The 23321-nt window shown below is 35.0% G+C and overlaps 1 protein-coding gene and 1 long non-coding RNA gene across 8 annotated transcripts; one reads left to right on the forward strand and one right to left on the reverse strand.

The window, feature by feature from the left end:
- Positions 1-653: 653 nt before the first annotated feature.
- On the reverse strand, positions 654-3000 carry LOC122591062. The gene is made up of 4 exons (XM_043763259.1): positions 2926-3000; positions 1632-2126; positions 1312-1493; positions 654-1144 (listed from the first exon to the last, which is right to left on the reverse strand). The coding sequence occupies exons 1-4, from the start codon at positions 2998-3000 to the stop codon at positions 1123-1125; spliced, it is 774 nt and encodes a 257-aa protein (XP_043619194.1). The 3' UTR covers positions 654-1122.
- A 2767-nt stretch (positions 3001-5767) lies between these two features.
- LOC122597429 lies at positions 5768-18064 on the forward strand. Of its 7 annotated transcripts, none has more exons than XR_006323429.1 (8): positions 5768-5948; positions 6721-8029; positions 8133-8203; positions 8343-8384; positions 9201-9257; positions 9489-9555; positions 17317-17364; positions 17550-18064. It is a non-coding gene; the product is annotated as an uncharacterized LOC122597429 (long non-coding RNA). The 7 variants fall into 7 exon arrangements; XR_006323430.1 differs by having other exon boundaries at positions 8154-8203; XR_006323426.1 differs by lacking the exon at positions 8343-8384 and having other exon boundaries at positions 6721-7636; positions 7810-8029.
- Positions 18065-23321: the final 5257 nt, after the last annotated feature.

Below are 23321 nucleotides of genomic sequence, written 5' to 3' on the forward strand. Positions count from 1 at the left end.
TTGGATTGAGTCTTTTGTAGCTTCAAAACTCTCTTTAAACACGCATTAAAAGTTAAAGAGTTTTACTACCAACCATTCATTTCCTAACACTTTTAAAATTCGACATAAACTTTTAGTTCTAAGACGGTCGGAAAAACTTGATGTTTAGTCAACATTCCCCGTCAAATTTGTCATGCTTTACAAGGTTTATTATTAGAAATATCAATTGTCTCGTTAATTTAATTAAAGAAATATAAAAGTCCCATTTGAAATATAAATCCCCCGAAACATAATCGACATCAAGCGGTTATTTGAGATTAATTTGGTGCTTATTGCCTAAAAAAACAGCTTGCATATATTCTTAAATTCAAGGCTCAAAAAGTCTATTATTAATGTTAATAATAGACTTTGTCAAACAAATTTTCAAAGATTGTTTATCATGCTAAAAGTGTCTTCTAAGTTACCACAGAGAACTTTATATAAAATTCAGATTTGTCTACTTACAAACAATCGCATCAAAAGCTATAGAATCGCAATCCTTGGAAACAGAAAGTCCCAAACACATTGACCCATCTATGATTGTAAGAAGCTAATCAACTTGTGCAGGGTGAATGTTCACACCACCCTGCACAAGTGATCACAAAGGTGCCAGGCCTGTGCATCATAACCAACACTGAACAAAATAGTAACAATAGATTAAAATCCAAATCCACACACAATCCCATGAGAAATTAAGATATCTAAGAGTATCAGGTGTTAACACATCGCCCTGATCATAGATGTCTTTGCAATTGATCGAGAACATAACATTTGAAAACAAATGACTTTACTTTCCTCAGGTAAGTTTTCCAACGTCCGATGCAACTGGTCAGGTCCCCATCCGTGTCGATCACAAACCTTTCCCCCAAAAGTTCGTACTCCATGGTGTAAGCCCTGGGATCCAGGTTAAATTCCTTCTCAACTTTCTGCTTCACATCTACAAGTGTATATGGGATATCAAAACGGATAAAGATCAATGTTCCTCTACAGTTTGCAGTTAACTGCCGGTCGACAAAACGCACCAAGGAACAGTCAGAGTCATAGTCAGGGTCATCAGAGTCAGTTTGACTCTCTTTATCGTACAAATCACTTAGCTTCCGCTTTTCAAGTTTTGGTGTTTGCCAATCTGACACACCGAACAACAACGATGAGTTTTAATACAACAAGAACTATAAAACACAATATGAAGAAAGAAAGGATAAAACAAGGTAGACAGAAGCCGTAAGAAAAGGTTATGATTATTTATAGTCACAGCAAAGCAAACGAGAAAGCTTATGTTACGATTGGTTTTACCTTCTTTTTTGGATGCATTGGGTGTTTGTGAGAACCAGTTTCCTGGGAGAACCGTGAAAGACGAGTTTCCTGGGAGGGAGAACCAGTGTTGACCAAATCCAAAACACGTAAGTCATCACCAAGTTGTAGATTACCTCGTATGTCAGACGTGGTTGAACATGATAAGTAGAGAGACAGACCCGCTGCACAGACAGAAACAAAAGAATACAGGTTTTAAGTAAGCTGTACACTAGTACATGTATATGAAACATACAGTAATTACAACAATAATATACTCTAATATTGATTGATTGATCACGCAGATAGATGGGAAAAGATACCTTTAGTTCAAGATCCAAAGACCGAAGAAGTGGTGGAACAAGAGGAGGAACATTGATACAACACTCAACAACACCAACACAAGAATATGTAGAGTAGCTACGGTGGCGAAGAGGGTGGTGGAAAACAGGGAGCAGTATTAAACAAGTCAGGCCGCAATCGACGGCTTTGTTCACCAACGGACTCCCGTTGTGAGCAATCTTTCTGAGATCCAGAACTACCTGCGGGAACCGGGTGAGGAATGCGGTGGCAAGGGGATCGTCGACAACAGATTGATCAGAAGGAAGAGGGCGGTAGCTGGTAGAAAACAGCCTATAATCGAAAAGGGTAGGGTTGGCAAGATCGTCAAGGGCAAAAGGTTGACAAGAAGTCGAAAGTGTGGTTGAAGATTTGGTTTCACCAACATTAACAGGGCCCAAAACTGTATTAAACCAGGCAAACGATGTGAATAGACCATAGAAAACGCCAACTTGATCTTTTCGTGAATCCTCCACCTCCTCCAAACATCAGCATCTGCCATCAATCCATCAGCAACTGCAAAATCAATCATCATCAGCACAGCAGTCTATTTGTATTTGGAAATATATATATATATAAAGAGGGAGCAAGTTTAGGAACTAATCAACGAAATCTGGGATACGGGTCAAAAAGCGGACAACTTTAAAACTTTTGAAGGTGTTGGTAGCAATTGTAGTAACTAAAAGGGAATTGACAAACCAACAAAAGCGCAAAAACTCTAATAAAATAACAATCTAGTCATTACGAATATGAGGCTTGTGTTAAAAATTTTGTACTGCTGGTCACTTGGAATGCCTACAAGGATCAGTTCATGATGCCTGCTACTTGTAATTAACACAAAATATTTTATTGAATAAATAGATACAAACATTCCATTACAAACCATACTACAGTAGTAAGTAAATATATATTTTTAAAAAAAAAAATTTTTTAAAGTATTTTGGAAAGGGAGGACACACACACACACAGATAATAATATTAATAATAATAACAGTATTAATTATAAGAAGAAGAACAAAACAAAAATAATAAGGTTCAAGTGAGATTATATATATATATAATGAAAAAATAAATGGAAATTAATGATAGAAATAGAAAGAGTGGGCGTCACTGACCGGAACAACAAGAGGAAGAAGAAGAAGAAATCCTCCTCCTGGCGCGAGGTTTAGAGGCTGTCGTCGTTTTGTTCCAAAAAGTGCGTGTAGGAGGTGCCACATCTAATGCCCTGCAATCCAGAGGTTGTTCTTGCGCTGGAAATTTCGCAACGAAACTCTTCACCTTTTCATCATCACTTAGATCGATTCTCATACATTCAATTTCCCTTTCCAGCATTGATTTTGATTCTCCAGCCATCTCTTCTATTCCTTCCCTTCCCTTCCCTTCCAATAGTTTCCCTATTTATATTTGTGGTTTCATCGTTGTGTTTGTGTGTGTCTCTACTTTTTCCCTTCTCGTCCTCTTATTTCCTTCCACTTTCCCTTTTCTACCCTCTTTTCTATTTCTTCTACCCGTCAAACCATAAATCCACTTGACCCGCTATCTATTTTTTTTTCCGGGTTGGCTTCCGGTTCACATATGGATACATCGATAAATTATAAAAATTATATGGGTGTTCTTAAAATTTCATGCTCTTTCATTAGAGATGTCATTCGATATACTTTCGACAAAATTTTAAATCTGAGGTCAGAGCCCGTACGGCTAAGATATTTGGCTATGACACTCTATGACATATCATCTCCTATGACCTATCATAGGCTATGACTTATCAGCATCATTATCTCACCGCCGCAACGCGCGGGTCTTGCTCTCGTATATAATAATATAAAAGCTAAGTTTTGAAATAAATTCTAAATCAACATTCATCTTTCTTCACCCATAAGACCCGACACTTTATATTAATTAGTTTTGCGGTTTAATTGAAAATATCAAAAAGGAAAGTAAAAACTATCAAACCGTTGCTAAAGTGATCCCCGCTTAGAACTTGGTGCACTATCCAGTTTACATACTGCAGTAAGAAGCAACATAACTTACATGTTGGTACCAACTTCAGAAAGACCATTTGTAAGTCTTTTCCTTTTATATATGTAATATTTGAAGTTTTGGACAAATTTTTAATATCCCTAACATTTTACATGTATAAAATGTTCCCCAATTATCATTGTCTAATGAAGAAAAAAAATAATATTGATCATTAATACAATCCTCACTTTTTGTTTTCGTTTCCTTTAAACAAATAAATAAGTCAAGGATATAACAATATTATCGAATCCATTACGTATGATGTTGCATTGAAAACTTTACGCGGCTACTATTATGTCATTTCCTACACAAGGTTGATTATGGGTATGCATTACAAACACAAAATAGATGTGAATGAGTTGCTGGCTTATCGTGGTGGAAATAATGAATCTTGAAAAAATGTGACAGATATTGTTCAAAAACCGGTTGATGACGAAGTTGAGGATAATTCATTAGCTTCGGAACCGGTCAATTGGGCAAAAAGCGTAAGAGTCAACAATTTTTCGCAATTTTTTTGTTGCAATACATGAAGATAATGTGTAATGACGAAGTTTAGATATAAAACTCAATCATAGATTTGAAAGGAATTACTAATATATACTTTCGTTGGGACAACATATCTATAAATCTATAATGTGGTCTTAAAAATGTTATTATTTTATCATTTAATTTATTGAGATGTAATTTTGTATTAGTCTTAAATTAAAGACTAGAGAAATTATTAATTTTATTAGTATTCAATAATAGACTCTATGCACTAATATTGAGGATTAAGATTTTTTAATGTAGATTTTAATCCATGACTAAAATTAATTATATGTATACTAAAAACCTATGTAAATGTATAAGTACTTTATGCGTAAAATGTACAAGCATTTAAAGCACATACTAAATTTCGTTATAACCCCCTAAATTTTAACCAAATTTCGTTTTAACCCCCTAAATATTCTATTTTTTAACCTTTATCCTACATCAAAGTTTTCGCTTTCATTTTCGTAACACTAAACTTTTAGGTTCTTATTTTTTATATTTTATGTGTGAATTGTACAAACATTTAAAGCACATACTAATTTTAACCAAATTTCGTTATAACCCCCTAAATTTTAACCAATTTCGTTTTAACCCCCTAAAATTTCTATTTTTTTTAACTTTTATCCTACATCAAAGTTTCGCTTTCATTTTTGTGACACTAAACTTTTAGGTTCTCATTTTTTATCAAACAACTTTCACACAGATATAGATTTATCTTATAAACATTTGGTCTTTGACTATTTTCATTTAACTACTTTATGCGTGGAATGTACAAGTTTCTTATAGCACATAATAATTTGAATAATTTTTACCATATTTCATTTCAACCTCCTAAACTTTCTATCTTTTAACTTTTGCCCCATATTAAAGTTTGCGTTTTTATTTTCTTGACACTAAAATTTTGGGTTCTCATGTTTTCATCAAATAACTTTCACCATGTGGTTTTGACTATTTTTATTCAACTTTTTATATACATAACGTTTTTAAATTCGCCCACATCAAAGTTTTCGTTTTTATTTTCTTGACACTTAATTTTTTGGTTCTTATGTTTTCATCAAATAATTTTCACATGGTTACGATCTTACTTTTTAAACATTTTTTTTTGACTATTTTTATCCGTTTTTTTATATATAATGTTTTTAAATTTGCACCACATCAAAGTTTTCACTTTTATTTTCTTGACACTAAATTTTTTGGTTCTCATGTTTTCATCAAATAAGTTTCGCATGGTTACGATTTTACTGTTTAAGTCTTACGCTCATATTATATTCAAAACATTAATATAGTTATTGTTTATGTTTTTATACATCTTATAATTCTTTTATATTTTTTTATTATTATTGTTACATGTTTGATTGTTTTATCAAAAATTTTTAGTTTGAATATTTGACATAAGCTTGAGTCCAAAATTTTGTCGTAACCATTGGGTTGATAGCCCAGTGGCCAGCCGGGCTCACACATGCTTTCTTTGCACCAAAGAGCTTAGGCGCAGGTTCGAATCTCGGCATGCAATGCATGTTGTGTGGTATTTGGTGGAGGGGATTTTATGGGATATATACCGGGCAGCCGGTGTATATAATTCCACGTATCCCGCAGGTCCTATAACTAGTTCAAATTTATAAAGTGATCTAATTCTATTGTAAGGGAGGGAAAAGGACAGGATGAGACTGGAATGGGATGATGAACAACAACAGCCATTAAACCACGCGCCAGGAGGAAGAGGATGAATTCTTCTTCTTCTTCTTGTACAGGTCCTAATTTCGATTACCACTTTTTATTTATTTATTGCTCAATTTCCATTAGTTTTTTTTTTTTTCATCTGTCAATTAACAAGATTGCCAGCCTGCCTGCCCTACTTTAATAATACTAGAATTAATATATCAACATCACCAAATCTTACTTATCTGTCTATCTATTTATTTATTAAAGTAGTAAAATCTTGTTCAGTCTTGTTGCTGTTATTACTTTTTATTGCTATTATATTATTGTAAATACTCTTCTGGCCCGATGGAAACCAAAGGCTGAGCCTTTTCTCTAGTGTTGTTAATCGATGGGCGACGACAAAGTGTTTGTGTCAACTGTGTGTGTGAGAGAGAGATTGAATATTTATTATGCCAAAAATGAAAAATGCAACCAAGGCTCTTTTGATGGCCAAGTTGCCCTTTTTAACCCTGTACGTAATTAACCACAAATCAACAAACGCAAGCGTTGATAACAGATATTGCTGTTGTTGATTATTATGCCGATGTTTGGAGGAGGTGTATGTAAGGTGCATGAAAAGATCAAGTCTGCGTTTTCGCCTCTGGTATATACAAAACAGATATTGCTGTTGTTGATTATTGCTCCCTGCTTTTTACTCTATATCTTCTTATTCTGCCGGTCTTGTTGAGTGTTGTATCGATGTTCCTCTATGTGACCAACCAATAGTATAATACACACACACACACATTGTAGCAGTGTAGCGCTAGTTACCTTTCAATCCACTTATGCTTACGTTAACCTTATATCTATGTGTCTGTGCAGCTGATCAGTCTCTCTACTTATCATGCTCAACAACGTCCGACATATGAGGTAATTTAATCTATACGTGTTTCTTCTTTCGTTCTTTATACCTTTTGCTACTAGTGCTACAAAGATACCATGTATTTAGGTATCATGTGTAATAGCTTAACCATATACTCTTCCTTTGAAACTAAACAATGCACAGCCTAACCAAAGATACTGTCTCAGTCATGCCAAAGATGAACTTGGAAAGACGTTTAAAACTTGTTTGTGAATCTCCTCAGTTGACTCTTGCTCAAGTTTGGATTGATCACCCTGGTGTCAGTCACAGGTCCTCCCCCTCTTCACCCTCACTTTCTTCGGAGGAGGAGGAAGACACTCATCATCACACGAAACAAACTGTGACATATCTGGTCAATTTGTGTGGTTATGTTACCGACCCTAAAGGTAGTGATGTAAAAGGCTACTCTGCTAACCTAGATTACTATGGTACCTGTGACGTCCTTGCCTTGAAAATTGATGACACGCTTGTTGGGCCAATGCTTCAAACTCTAAAAACAGCCTTTTGCAAAGATGTTAACCTCGGGGGTGACAACGGGATGTATGGGCTACTCTGTCGCTAGGCTAAGTGCAGCTGTTTTGCCATATGCTTGAGGAGCACCCACAATGGAACATATTTTTGATTATGGTTTTGAATACTTATGGCCCAAAAGCCAAAACCATACCATCTTGTTGGGATCTCTTATTAATGATTACGATGTGTTTGCCAAGCTTCAAGTTTGCTTTCTGGTGCACAACTTGGTGATGAAGTACGTGTTATAGATATTGACAATTATAAAGCCACCCGTAAAATGTCATCTTTCACGATTCTCTCTGGAAACTGGTTCTCACAAACACCTAAAGCGTCTAAAGACTATGTTGCTGCCCAGCGTCTCAGGTGATGCTAACGTCTTAATCTTCAACTTATCATGGTCGTCTACTCTTCTGTTACGATGTATCAATATGGAGGCATGTAGCACAATTCGGTCCAATACTAGCCAAATGAATTTCCTCTGACCACATTCCTAATGTTAATAATTTTGTTGTTTAACCTTGTATGATTGAGTACAGGCGCAGGGTCATTTACTATTACATGGGAGTTATTCAAAATGGTTGACGTCATAGTTACTCCAACAACTGGGTCAATATCAACATTATGCCATCGCTTGTGGTTTATAAGGTTCCATAGTGAAACAGGTGATACTGAATATTGTGTATTTTGTTAGCATGACTACTCCTGTAGTTCGTCCAAGTTCAGTCATGACGAGCGAGACAGATATAAAGGTAACAGGTAAGTCGAATAACAATCTGGCATTATATATTAGTTCATAGGTCTTACAGAATGATCTAAAGCAGCTTTGCACCTTATTCTATTATTTTTGCTTTACTGTAAGGGTGGTGTGCTCATTTTTCAGATCAGAGGCCGCCCTTGGGGTGAAACTACAATTCTGCTAAACAAGATCCCGTAAGATATTCTCTTATTTGGCTCCTTTTGATATATTTACATACTATTTACCTGCTAGATTTAAAAGTTGACTGATAGATCAATTGTTTGTGCCGATTGAGTTAAACTCTCAAGTATTAAGTATCTATGTATACTATAGGACAATTGTGTCGACGAGTCTCAAGCTGGATTTGCTTCAAAGGTTGATATTGTTTTACTTGTAGATTTTCCAGTGTGCATAACTGATAATGGACATGGGGTATGGTCAGTGCCGGCTGAAGGTTTTTTGAGGCTCTAAATGGGACTAAATTGGGGGCCTTCCTTTAAAGCCTCAAACAACCATTTTGGTGGTTCTACATGAGACAAATTTTATGTTTTTGTGAATGAGTATGATCCACTAACATCTTAAACCGCTAATTATGTCACATGTATAGCACATGAGAGCATCTAAGTCTTTTATAGTTAAAGCCCTCTTATTGATATTTTCATGTGTTTTCTACCGTCAATTGCAAACTACTCCCAATCTTTAATTAATAGAATAAAAAATACCCACCATACATATCTCTAGTTCATTATAAAACATTTGTTCCCTTCATTTTTCATTTTTAACTAAGTGAAACCCAAAATACCCATATCACTTATTCATAATACCCTTAGAAAAAATCTCAACCTTTCCTCTCATGTTCAAAAAAAGGAGTGGAGCCTCGAGCGGCTCAATTTAACATTTTGATACGGTTACCCTACTTTTTCTACTAAATGAAGTAATTATCCTTATAATCCCAACAACCTGTAGAAAAAATAAAATCTAGTCCATTTAAATTTGGGGGCCCTAACTAACTGGAGGCCTTAAACACATGCCTAGCCTACCATAACTATTCAGCCGCCTCTGCCGTATGTTTTTTTTTTGAACTGGTAGCTGCTAAATTTGAATCAAGTATAATAATATTAATCATATATTATTTTGTTGAAAAATTAGTCGAAATAATTAAATAAATAATTGCTTTCATGTTGCGCGCAGATAACAATGGACTTGCACCCAGGCTCACAACAATCAGGAGTGGAGACCGTGTTGACTGTATGTTGCAACATTCATTTTTTTCTATTGAACGTCAAGCTGCATATTCAATTCTTTTAACACTTAAGAGTACTTCATATCATGTATTACATCTTTGAAGTTACAAGTTATTTAGGAGTTGGACAGTTGGTGCATCCTGGTACTATAGGTCTTCAGTGGTCTAATTGCTTGTTTGCATTCTTTACTAGTAAATAGTTGTCTTACTTGCTAAAGTTTCTTTTGATAATGCAGGTTTTGCATGTCGGTTGGAAATTCGGTGAGGACAGTAGTGGTTGTAAGGTCTCGGGTGGACTAGATGGTATCATTCTATGTTTTCTGGAATGTTATTATATGTTTTTCAAAATTCATGTCTTACAACACTACAACATAATTGACATTTACTGACTCATACTTTCTGTGACTGAAACGAAGAAAAGTAGGTACAGGAAAATTTTAGTGTTTTGCTCACTAAAATAAAAAGCTGTAAATAATACACATCTATCCATTGTTTATACCAAGCAAAATAGTATAAAAAGAAAGAAACACAAACACATTTGAGACCCTAGATCTGGAGAAATCTCCGGCAGGAATATCAATTCATGTAATTCGGGTTCCACCATCGCGGTTATCTTCACCATTGACTGTATCCTCACCGTCTTCGATCAGCCTCGCCGTCTCCAATTATCCTCACCGTATCCGGTCAGCCTTCATTTCGTTGCTCATACTCGCCGTCGCTAGTCAGCTTTACCGTCTCCGGTCAGCCTTGACATCTCCTGTGAGTGGTGTGTTGCAATAAACATGATTCGATTCGAGTGATAAAACATCCCCAATCGTCCTGTGGAACCTGTAAGAACATTAAAGCATAATTGCTATTGATTTCGGGTTCCCATAACAAGGTGATTGAGTAATAATGGGATGAGTAATTCGGCTGGAACATGATGCACGAATTTAGAGAGAGGAGGCACACGAAAATTAGGGTTTATTATGTGTTGTGATTAACCTTAACTTAGGGTTAATTACCCTCTATTTATAATGAGAGTAATTACACATTCAACCCTTTAGTATTTACACATTTAACCCTTCTGGTGTTTAATGTGTGTATCATTAGTCCTCTTAGTTACAATCACCTAATGGGAAACCCTATACTACGTCTCTAAGAGTAGATACGCCCATCATATATTTACCTAGACATAGCGATTTCAGTTATTGTCAATTATCATATCAGGAATGATACATGATCAGTGATGGTCACACTAACGTGGTTCCAACATTCTCCCACTTGACCGAGCGATCATTTATCTATGAGTATTCAAATAAGTTCCGGAATAATACTCATTTTGTTTTAAACCGAAATCATAGCCAATAAGTACAGTCGTAGAGAAGAACATCAACTCAGGACCCCCACTAGTCAAACTATGACTCAAATTTAAAACTAATAAGCAATGATCAATTGACTAAGACAAATTTTGTTATATAATGTCTTTACACTGTTATGAGCTCGAAGTGTAACTAATAGACAAACAAAATCTGAATAAGGAGGAAAATTTTAATTAACATAATAATAATGACCAATAAGTACAACATGCTATCATAATATGTCTTTAAGTAAGCCTCATCTTCGATACGTATCCTACGAAGATTTTAGGAGGAAGACCTTCGGTCATTGGATCCAGTAGCATATTATGTGTACTTATGTACTTAATACAAAGAACATTTTCCTCATTCCGTTAACGTAAAACAAAAACTTTGTATCGAGATACATCTCAGAGCCAGTTGAACTGTTACTGTTCAAAAATTATGGTAGCTGAGTTATCACAGTAAAACTTCAATGGTCTAATAATAAAGTTGACAACTTTCGAGTCCACTGACCAGGTTCTTTAACAACATCTCATGACATGAAATTATGAACGTTCAGACATCATGGTAGACGTTGCAGTCAGTTTCTACTTATGACTCCGTCAAAAGATAGGTTTGCCAGCTAATCATAAATATACATTCAGAATTAGATTTCTTATTGGAACTCAAACATCCCACTACTTCTAAGTTGTCACCTCTTCTATAAGTTAATATGTAGTCTTTGGTCCTTTGCAGATATCGTAGAACCTTTTTAGCCATTTTCCAATATGCTAATCCGGGATTATATACTTAATTCCCAAACATACCGGTAATGTAAGCGATATCTGAACGAGTACAAACCTGAGCGTACATAATGCTCTCAACTACTTATGAGTAAGGTATCATCCTCATTTGCCCTTTCAATGTTCAGACTTTGGAAACAATCACATACGTTTCCTTTTTTTACTAATAGATCTATAGTGGGTGTGTAGTGTTGCATGTTATGGCGTTCTAAGACGTGTTCAACATAAGTCTTTTGAGAAAGAACTAGAACATCATTACACCTATCCCGATGTATATCGATACCTGTGACATTAAAGGCATCACCGAGATCTTTTATGTCGACATTCTGCGAAAAGTAAATGCTTCGACTCATGCAACATATCCAAGTAGTTACTTGCAAGTATAACATTCACATGCAAAACAAGGATTGTAAATTTACTCCCACTGATCTTGAGATAGGTGCATTAATCCACTTGATTTTCTTAGGAAGTCGTGTCCTCTTATGACTTCATTAAACTCAACGTACCATTTTAGTGATGCTTGCTTCAACCTGTATATGGACTTATTCAACTTGCAGATCATGTGCTATTTACTTTATGGAACTTCAGGTTCACATGTATCCTTCTTAATGCAAGTTTGCATTTAGGAAAGTGGTCTTGACATCCATCTAATGTAACTCCAAATCATAATGAGATACGAATGCCATGATGATCCTTAAGGAATCTTTATGAGACAGGAGATAAGGTCTCTTGATAATCGATTCCTTCCTTTTGAGTAAAGCCCTTCGCAAATGGTTATGGCCTTATAGCGTTTGACGTTTCCATTCGGGTCTAATTTGGTTTTGAAGATCCACTTACAACTTATAGATTTGGATTCTTCAAGAAATTCAACCAGTCCCAAACGTCATTATGCTATATGGAATTAAGCTCTCAAATTATGGCTTCATTCCACTAAGCGGCATGATCGCTATTAATGGCTTCTTAATAAGAGGTAGGATCAGTAAGCTCTCCAATGTCCTCAATTTCAGTTAAATAATGAAATCATCAAAGTTATGGTCTTGCGTGACCTAGATGATCTCCTGAGTTGATTTTCAGGTTCAGTAAGGAAGATGCTTTAGCATTATTAATAAGATGCTTTATCATTAGTAGTATTCTAATTAGGAGAAAGTGGAACAGTGATATTAGGAGCAGCGTTGGGTACAAGAGGAGTTATCGGAGGAGTAATAATAACCGATGAGTGGTTCCCCCCGCTTCTTGTACTTCCTGCAAATCTTAAGTTATGATTTGTCGTGCTCCCACTGATCTCTTAGTTCTCATGAAATGTGACATACTGCGTGTCAATAATGCTAGTAGTGTAGGAAAGACAGTAAGACTAATAACCAATAAAGAAACAAGTAAAGGATTTAGGGATCCAGTTTCTTTAAGTTAGGGTTATAGAGTTATGCTTTGGCAGTACAGTCTCATACATTCATATAATTCAGACTCAGTTTCCAGTCTGTCCAGGAGTCTTAAGGACAGATTCTAATGAAACTCTTATTGAGTATATGAACAGCTGTGCGTAAGGCCTCAGTCCAAAGGAAAGTAGGTAAGTTAGTGTTGACAAACATACTTTTCACCATGTCCATTAAGGTTCTATTTCTCCTTTTAGCAACATAAAAGTTTGTTGAGAAAAACCAAACATGGTATATTAGTTACTTATGTCTTGTTCCTTTCAAAAGTTATGGAAAGGATTAAGAGCTTAACCAATATGAATATGTCAACCATAATACTCACCTCCTCTATCTGATCTCACAACTTTTATTTTATGATCAAGTTGGTTTAAAACCAAAGTTATAAGATCAATAAAAGTCTCTAAGGGTTCAGATCAAATATAGGTGCATATAATATGAATAATCGTTAATGATTCTAATAAATGATGCATGGATGCGGGATAGGGGCTACTAACATCAGAGTGAATTATTTCCAGCAAGTTGGAACTTCTAGTGGCTCCTTTCTTGATCCCTTAAGCCATTGAATACATGTTTCAAAATCACAAAAGTCAAGAGAATGTAATATTCCATCCTTTATGAGTTGTATCATGCAAACTCGTGAGATGTGGCTAAGGTATTTATGCCACTATATGGGAGTAATTCTCTTAATTAGTTAGGTGATTTTGTCTTTGTTTTAGTTATGTCATCAATATTAGGAGACAACAAAGACTGTGAGAAATTATGATCTAGTTCTAACTTATACAACAATCCATTCAAGAAACTATGACTAAGAAATTCATTATTATGAGTAATGGCAATCTCGTCGTAACCATGAATTAATACATAACTTTCAAGGTGTTAGACTAGAAAAAATAGACACAGTGTTCCGAGAAATTCTTGGTACACATAAGGTATCCACTAGTCTAATACACTTTCAAGTGTTTATATGTAAATCATAAGTCTCCATGGTTTCGACATATAAGAGATCAACCCTTCCAACTCTAAGCTTTCTTTGGTCATTTGATAGCTTCTGGATTGTATGGAACTCCCTTATGTTGAGTTAATCACATGAACCATATAATTAGAATCACTCACACATGTATTAATAGATACATCATAAAAAGAATCAAATATTACATGAAATAAGACCTTTCTTAGCTAGCTACTCCTTGATTTTAGGGCAATCTGGGCACAATCAGAATTTGCAGTTAGGATTGCTCATCAAGGACTCAAAACTAGAGGTAAAAGCACCATGATTAGCCTTTTGAACTTTAATTTGTAGTCTTATTACTGTTATATCTTTCCTCTTAATGGAATTAGCAGTGGTAGTAAGGTGAACACTTTAGGTTGGCCCAACTTAAGGCGACCATTTTCTTGCACACACATTGCTATTCGTTCACTCATCAACCATTTATCCTTCATAGCATTATATCTAATTTTGAAGGTGTCGGAATGAGCAATCAATGAGGTCATTATAAAATGCATAAGAAAATTTTCAGAGACTTCCATTTTAGGACTCTTAAACTTATGAGTCATGTCAGTCATATTCATTTTGTGTTCACAAATACTGCTATTTCCTATGTATTTAAGCTACTTGCATACGCCTTATACATTCCCTCAGATACTATGATTGATGAAGTTCCTGACCATCATTAGTGACAAGCGATTCACCTTATCCCACTTTCTTAAAATTCGCTTTCTGAGCTGCAGAAAAGTTAGCAGTAATAGCAGTGGGTTCATTATGGCGAATGACATAGTCAAGGTCTAGCATCTTCAGAGTTAGATGTAATTAATCCTTTCATAAAGCAAAGTTTGCATCAATAAGTGGCTTAATGCCTAAGTTAGGTACTACAGTGGAAATAAGGAGGATATCAATTTAGGATACAAGTAATAGAAGATTATTAAAGTAATGCCTAAAACTAAGGGCAATAAGATTATAGTGACATAATTAGCTATCTAAGGCAGACTAAGCAATATCTATAAAACTAATGGAACTAAAGTAATGCCTAAACTTAACTAAGGGCTAATAAAGATGTTCCTCATAATTAGATATCTAAGGCTTATTAAGTAATGTCTCTAAAAGTAATGGAACTAACGTAATGCCTAAATACGTAAGAGGCTAAAGTAATGTTCCTAATAGTAATGAGACTAAGACCATTATACTAATGAAGCTAGTGATAGGTAACCTATTGTAAACACCAAAACAATAAGTTGACATAAGGCTCTACTTAGATTTACATCACCTTTGGGCAGAAGTAACTAATATCTAAGTACACATGAGCATTAGGGTCATGCGGCACAACGCTTATCTTTTGACCTTTGGGCACAAAATTAAGAATCGTGTATCTTATGCATGAAAAGATATTCCTTTTAGCACACAAAGTGTATTAAATCACCTTTGGGCAGAATCAATATACTTAGTGTTCATTATCCAAAAGAAAAAGAACGCACCATGAGAATCATATCTGACTTTTAGGGCACAAATGATGAAACCATGTACATTAGTGCGAAGCCCCCACACATTACGGGGGTCCAGGGGCAGCGCCCCTGGAAGCGGGGTCCAAGGGGCGGCAGCCCCTGGCGGGGTCCAAGGGGCAGAGCCCCTGGCTGGGATCGAGCTTAAGTAATAACTCGTGACTTAATATAGGGACAAATTATTTTTGAAAAATGTCTCAGAAAAAATTATTTTTGAAAAATTAAGGACAAATTCAGCCACAAAATTATAGGGTAAAACAGTAAGCACAAACTCATTCATCAGCTAAAATCATCTTGAGTATAATACGAACTTAAGTAATAACTCGTGACTTAATAAGCATGAAATAGTTAGTAAGTTCGTGATAATGTAAACACGAAGACATCCTTTAGTCGTGGAGACGTTAGCACGAAGATGTATTAAATTCGTGATAATGTCAGCGCGAAGTTGTCATAAGCTCGTGATGACGTAAGCACGAGCTTGTATGTCATTCGCGTATGAAGATAGCTGAAGTTCGTGTGATGACGTAAGCATGAATTTGCGATGACGTAAGCGCGAGTTAGAGATGACGTAAGCGCGAAAATGAGCAGAAGGCATGATGACGTCAGCGCGAAATGGGCTTTAGTTCGTGATGACGTCAGCACGAAGTTCATAATCTGCAGATTTTTAGTTCGCGAAATTCATCAAATTTGAACCAAATCATGACTTATAGCTCGTAACACGGCTCTGATACCACATGTTGGAATAAACATGATTCGATTCGAGTGATAAAACATCCCCAATCGTCCTGTGGAACCTGTAAGAACATTAAAGCATAATTGCTATTGATTTCGGGTTCCCATAACAAGGTGATTGAGTAATAATGGGATGAGTAATTCGGCTGGAACATGATGCACGAATTTAGAGAGAGGAGACACACGAAAATTAGGGTTTATTATGTGTTGTGATTAACCTTAACTTAGGGTTAATTACCCTCTATTTATAATGAGAGTAATTACACATTCAACCCTTTAGTATTTACACATTTAACCCTTATGGTGTTTAATGTGTGTATCATTAGTCCTCTTAGTTACAATCACCTAATGAGAAACCCTATACTACGTCTCTAAGAGTAAATACGCCCATCATATATTTACCTAGACATAGGGATTTCAGTTATTGTCAATTATCATACCAGGAATGATACATTATCAGTGACGGTCACACTAACGTGGTTCCAACATGGTGTCGTAAGCGACTCTTATTAGATATAATCATGACTTGCTTGTTCTACATGTTAATTAGGTGCATCGGTTACTTATACTGTATGAGTGGCTAGGGTATTAAATTTAAACTATTGTTCACTGTTACTAGCTTGTTAATTTGGAGATTTTTCTAAAAATTGATGAAGATTTTATGTGATAATTTCTTGTGCAATCTAAGTGCTTGATGAAATGCCTCAATGACATGTTTATGGTAAAATCCCTCATTTTTACTTTTCAAAGATTTGTAAGCTAGTAGCCATTCTTTGTAACCTGTTTTAGTTTAGTGTTAATTTGATCTATGGTTAAATGCTTAGATCTTGTTTCGGGATATTTGCGTAACCTACTGCATGCTTGCTTGCTCTTGGCCTTATTTTGGCATCTGTTAGACATCATCAAGTTGTCTTTAGTCCCATTGCCACGCCAACAAGAAATAGATCTTTAGGCAGAGGAATGATTGTGTATCGATAGCTAGGTTAGAGAGGGAACCTTTTTGTAGAAATTGCTAATCGACATTCGACAATTTCCTTTTTGACGATCTTGCCAACCCTCGTCTTTCCAATTATAGGCTATCGATTGTTGCTTGACTTGATTAATATTACTCCCTGTTTTCTGCTCTACCTCTTCTTATTCTGTCGGCGGTGTTGAGTATTGTATCGATGTTCCTCTATGTGATCAATCAATAGTATTACACACACACACACACCGTAGCAGTGTAGTGCTAGTGACTTTTCAATCCACTTATGCTTACGTTAACCTTGTATCTCTTTGTCTATGCAGCTGCTTGGTCTCTCTACTTATCATGTTCAACAACGTCTGACTTACGAGGTAAATTGATCTATATGTGCTTCTTCTTTCGTTCTTTATACCTGTGTTTGTCCTATACCTTTTGCTACTAGAGCTACTACTAAAACTAGTACTACCAAGATACCAGTATTTTAGATATCATGTGTAATAGCTTAGCCATATACTCTCTTGTCATTAAACACTGCACACTTTAACCACCGTCTCAGTCATGCCAAAGATGAAATTGGAAAGACGTTAAAGGTTGTTTGTGAATCTCTTCAGTTGACTCTTGCTCAAGTTTGGATCGATCACTCTAGTGTCAATCACAGGTCCTCCCCCTCTTCACCCTCACTTTCTCGAGACATAACTGTGAGGATTACAAAATGACTGAAAAAAACTCGTCTCAATTATAGTGGCTTAAGCCACATGAAAAACTTTCAAACAACGAATAACGAGCCATCGGTTTTCACTTCTTGGTGTTTTTAATATAATCCCAGCCATGTCTCGAAGAGCGGCCAAAACAAAGAGCTAGCAAAATAATTAAACAAGACATGCAGGCGGCAGGCCTACATAAAAACTGTCCAGGAGTACCAATGGAGACACGTGACCAGCCACACTTTGAACTGTAGATGGTTAGTTAGAAGGCTACATTAGACGAGTTACCATGTACAGTGTCAGTATATAATCTTGTATTATCATCATATTTTGTAATTAATGAAATACACAATCAAATTTCCCAAAATCTTTCTCTCATGAATTCTCTCAAATTCATTTCAATCTTTAATTGTTAATATAATTCCTTTTAACTAGCATGGTGCCCGCACAATGCAGCGGTGATAACGACAATGCGGTGGTGATGGGTGGTGACGACTGGTGATGGTAACGACGAGTAGTATAAGTTGTTCATGTAATTTAATTGATATAATTATGTTTAGTGTAGTTATTTTAAAAATTTAAGGATTGGTAGTGTAATCTATTCCATTAAAGGTGTTTTAGGTATATTGATGGTGATAATTAAATTAGTGGATAAAAAAGGGTGATTAAAATAAAAAGAGGGGTATTTCTGTCATATCGGCTAATGTAACTTTTAATCATTTCTAAAAATAAAAGGGGCTATAATTTTTATAAGTAGGTATAGATAAAATGTTGATATCCATAGACAGCTAGAATTAGCTATAGATTATGGAGCGGATAACATTCACATCCAAATCCTGCTTGATGCTGCGTGCATATTCTATATCAACAACGACCAATAATGGTGGGTGGCTGGGAGCTATGAGTATATATCTGGATGGTGGTGTCTTGTTTATAGGCAATGAAAAGAAGAATATATATGTACTTAATCACGTCGTCCAAGTTGCTAGCTTGATACAACACTTCCGTTGTACCATGATCGAGTGTGGCAGGGCCCAAAAACAACAATTCGATCAATCATTAATTTCATCATGAACATTAATCTATCAATATATCTTGTCATATTCCTAGTTTGCATTATACACGTACCAAAAAACAAAAAGGTGTGGTATATACCTTGAACCCTATAATAGGTCTGCACCTTCTTAATCCGTCTAGTTGCTACTTGGTAGAAATTAAACACATACTTTGATGTTTGCAAAGTGGTTTCTTATTGAGATACCACATGATTGACGATCGAGTGACGACGAAGTGATAACATATATGACTCCCTCGTTTCAAAACTGGGTCATATATAATATCATTAACCTAGAAGCTAGTATCGATCGTCATAAAGAGCGCCTTTGGTAGGAATTTATGGATTTCAAATAATGCATTGTAATGGCATACATAGATCACTTGATCAAAGCACATAAATTTTTCTTTTTTTAATAGCAATTGCTAGTTTGAGCTAGTTGATGATGATCAAAACAACATAACATCTTAAAGTTTTATGTCAAACATCTTAACTTTTGAAACTCAGAAGTTTATGACTCCCACCGAGATCCCATTATAAGGCCTATTGTTAATGATAACAATCTTATCAGTTAATACCAGGTGTATTGATAATGATACTCATCTTATCAAGTTACTATACATATTCACTGACTCTCGAAATTAAGAAAATCATAATTTGTGTAGAGTTTATAATGACCTTCAAATATGGGATATAACATGAATAAGCTGTAAGCCTGTAAGCAACATCATATCAACGATATTCATATGATTATACAATTTGGTCAACCATACTAGTCATCTTCAATATGATTACACAAACAATCAATATGCCTTTCTTCACTAATCATGATCTATATATATATTGCTATAGTATCATTTGACCGAAATCAATATGAAGTTTTGAGTATTGTATCAATTTATATGCATGTTAATTAATTCTTATTTTGGTTTATGGCTTATGGCCGGATATATGGCATTTAACTGTTAACCTGTGAGATTTATCTATTTAAGTTAGACTTAATTGCAAGATTGGTCTATGTGGTTTGTATATTTTAGCAAGGGGGTCCCTATTCGAGAATTGTTGCAATAGGGGTCCTTATTTTGAGAATTTTTTGCAAAATTGATCCAAATTTAACGGATTCGTTAAAGGCGGTCGTCAAGTGTGCACGTGTGCAGCACGTGTAGGGATATTTATGTACTTTCCACCCTACAAGGACCCCATTGCTAAAATAGGAAAACCACAGGGACTAATCTTGCAGTTAACTCTTCTTTATATATAATTAACTTAAATATAATTTTTAACAGTTTTTAGCTTTTCATAATTATTTATTGTTAAATTATTAAAAACATATTTTCACTATAAATTCTAAAACTTATAAATACTTCAATTTATGATTAAACTCCAATATCCCATAATAACTTATATCTACTTTCTAATAATATATCAAAGATTTTGTTATTTAAGGCAATATATCAAATTGTTAGTTTGTTTTTGCTTATATTTGTAAATTAGAATTTATAAGTTTTTTTTATTTTCATTTATTTAATAATTTATTTTATTTCAAAAAATGTTGTTCACCATCTTGTATATTTGACTCGAGAATAGATAATTAAAATACCATATATGACATTTATATTATTCGAACAGATTTGTTTTTTTTTTCTTTTTAATAAGTATCAAATTCATAACATACAATCATTTATTTATTTAAGCTTATATAATAACTAAAGTTTATATATAAATCAGTTTTCTAAAATAAAAGTATTTATATAAGGTATATCTCTATTATTAAAATTTTAAATTGCACATACATTTAGTGAGTTAATTTCATTAGGTGCCCTTGCGGTTGTCGTTATTATTTGTTTCCACCTTGTGCTTTTTTTTTCATTGCTAGGTACCCCTATGGTTCGTGTTAATTTCATTAGGTGCCCTTCTGACTAACAACCGTTAATCTCACACCGTTAAGTTCCTCATGTGCATTGCACATGAGGGCATTTTAATCTTTTTACATCCAAAGCACCCAATCTTCTCCTTCTTTCTTCTTTGGATCTGCTTTTCTCCTCCATCCCTAACCATCTTTTTCTTTCAATATACTTCAATTTCTTTTATTCCTATTTTTCAATCATCATCATCTCCAACCATCTATATCTGTATTTATATATCTTTCTATACCTAATAATCTATATACAAATGGAAATACATATACATACACATCAAATCTATACACATATAAAGATGTACAATCATCATTTTCGGCCATTATAGTCCACCGACACCATAACTGCCACCATGGTCGCTGCCACCAAAACCCCAACCACCTCCACCATCTTCGTCAATGGATCAGGTTAAAGAAACCCACCACTCGTTACTACCATATCTATATCTAAATTTACTACTCCGATCACCTCACCTCATATACAAAATCCAGCCACCACCCTACACTACGCTCGTCAAATCTGGTCACCATCCCACACCACCGATTTTTTCAGCGGTGGTGATTTCCAAAGGTGGTGGTTGCCGCCTTATCTACTTCCACTTCTTGATCTACACTACTTTAAAGTTGTAATTGTAATGATTTTAATTTTAAGTTTTTGTTTTATATAGTATAGTTTTTTTGGTTTTTTTGTTTTTTAAGATTTGGCAACAAGCTGATATACGAATTAGATTTTTTGTTTGTGTGTGACATTGTGTTTCTGAATAACAATGTAACATTCAATTTGTGGGTTTGGATTTTATAATTTTATTATTATTTGTTAATGATATATTTTGGTTTATAGTAATGTTATTTGGTGGTTAAAAAGAGAAGTTAGATGAAAAAAAAAAAGATGAGTTTGATCTATAAAGGAAGATGCAGAAGAAGGAGATGGTGTTTTAGAGGCAAAAAGACGGATATGCCCTCATGTGCAATGCACATGAGTGTTTTAACGGAGAGAAATTGACGAGCGTTAGTCAGAAGGGCACCTAATGAAATTAACACGAACCATAAGGGTACCTAGCAATGAAAAAAAAAGCATAAGGTGGAAACAAATAATATCGACAACCACAGGGGCACCTAATGAAATTAACTCTAAATTTAGTATTAAAGACTTAACGAACAGATAATTGTATGTAACAATCTTTTGAGTTAAATAAAAAAAAATTATCAAGATGTTAGTTGCAAGATTGGTCCCTGTGGTTTTTCTATTTTAGCAATGGGGGTCCCTATGGGGTGGAAAGTACATAAATATCCCCACAAGTGCACACTTGACGGCCACTTTAAGCGGCTCTGTCAAATTTGGACCAATTTTGCAAAATAATCTCAAAATAAGGATCCTCATTGCAACGATTCTCAAATAAGGACCCTCTTGCTAAAACGTCCAAACCACAGGGACCAATTTTGCAATTAACTCTTTTAAGTTATTTGAAAAGACGAGACAACGAATTGAATCACGATGACCTCTTTCAAACTTTCCTTGGCTACCCCAAACTAGTTATCTAGTTAGCTTTCAGCATTTTCTCTGATTACTAGGCCACTTTGACAGCGGTTCTATAACCTCTTAATTAAATCCTCGAGCAGGGAAACCCTTTGACAATATTTGGACTCAAGACCATGGATTTTAAGTAAAATTCTTCTCTGCCCCATCCTAAAGAACATTAACGATCAACCCACCTAAATGAGTTTGTTTAAGTTGATTTATAACTCTTTTGTATTTTGATGTACGAGTAGTTGATTTCTCGATTGACATGGAAGGGACCGATTTTATGAATTCTTTTTGGATTTGAGCTATCGGTTTAATATTTACAAAGAAATAGAGGGGATAAGCAATTTGTTTGTTTGATGTTAGTCTTTGACTTTGTTTGTTTAATTCAAGTATGAAGTACTCGACCTCCCTTAAAGTTATATCATGGTTTTGTACCCGACAACAGTTTCTATTGCACGGGGAAGAAGAGTCCTTCATGGATTTACCCGGCACAATCATTTTTTCTTTAACGGCAGAAGTATTATTAAATATAAAACTTACTAGCAAGTACTAAAAGTCAAATTTACAACAAGAGCAACAACGGAGTACCAGACGTAAACATACAACCCAAACATGGTGAAACGAAAACACGTTAGAAGGCTAGGGTTGGATTTTTGATCCACTCGTCCCAACCAATGATAGTCTTCTGTTTCCCCTTTGGCCCTATGGCGGCCAAAAGTAAATGCTTAATGTACAAAACACATTGAATAGGTCAAATTGAATGTCATGTATATGTTGGAGACTTGGAGTGTAAAGTTTTGGAATTTGGATTAGTGATTGTGGTATTCCTTTTACTTTTTTATTGGTATATCGCATGTCGTTTGTTGTCCATGAACTCTTTAGTTGTATTTGGACATTTGGTATCCACTACTCTACTTAGTCCTAGCTACTACTATACCTCTCTATTTTTGCTATAACATCATCGTAGCCGTTCAAAAATTTAGATACTGAAAAATTAGAAAGAGAAATACTATAATAATAATGACTTATCATACAACAACGCTAGCTTTTCTATATTTGATTACTGTTCATTAGTTTGTCCTAGCTGATTCCATGATGAAATCTGTGGTTTTGAAAGTGGAGATGGA

The sequence above is a fragment of the Erigeron canadensis genome, chromosome 1 (genome assembly GCF_010389155.1).
Source record: "Erigeron canadensis isolate Cc75 chromosome 1, C_canadensis_v1, whole genome shotgun sequence".
Classification (NCBI taxonomy): Eukaryota; Viridiplantae; Streptophyta; class Magnoliopsida; order Asterales; family Asteraceae; genus Erigeron; species Erigeron canadensis.

Bases quoted from the DNA above. Each gene is read 5' to 3' on its own strand.
- LOC122591062 (XM_043763259.1), bottom strand. From the start codon at position 3,000: ATGGCTGGAGAATCAAAATCAATGCTGGAAAGGGAAATTGAATGTATG. The intron at 2,127-2,925 runs GTGAAGAGTTTC...TGATGTTTGGAG, and splicing joins ATCTAAGTGATGATGAAAAG to GAGGTGGAGGATTCACGAAA. The intron at 1,494-1,631 runs GTATCTTTTCCC...CTGTCTGTGCAG, and splicing joins CTTTGGATCTTGAACTAAAG to CGGGTCTGTCTCTCTACTTA.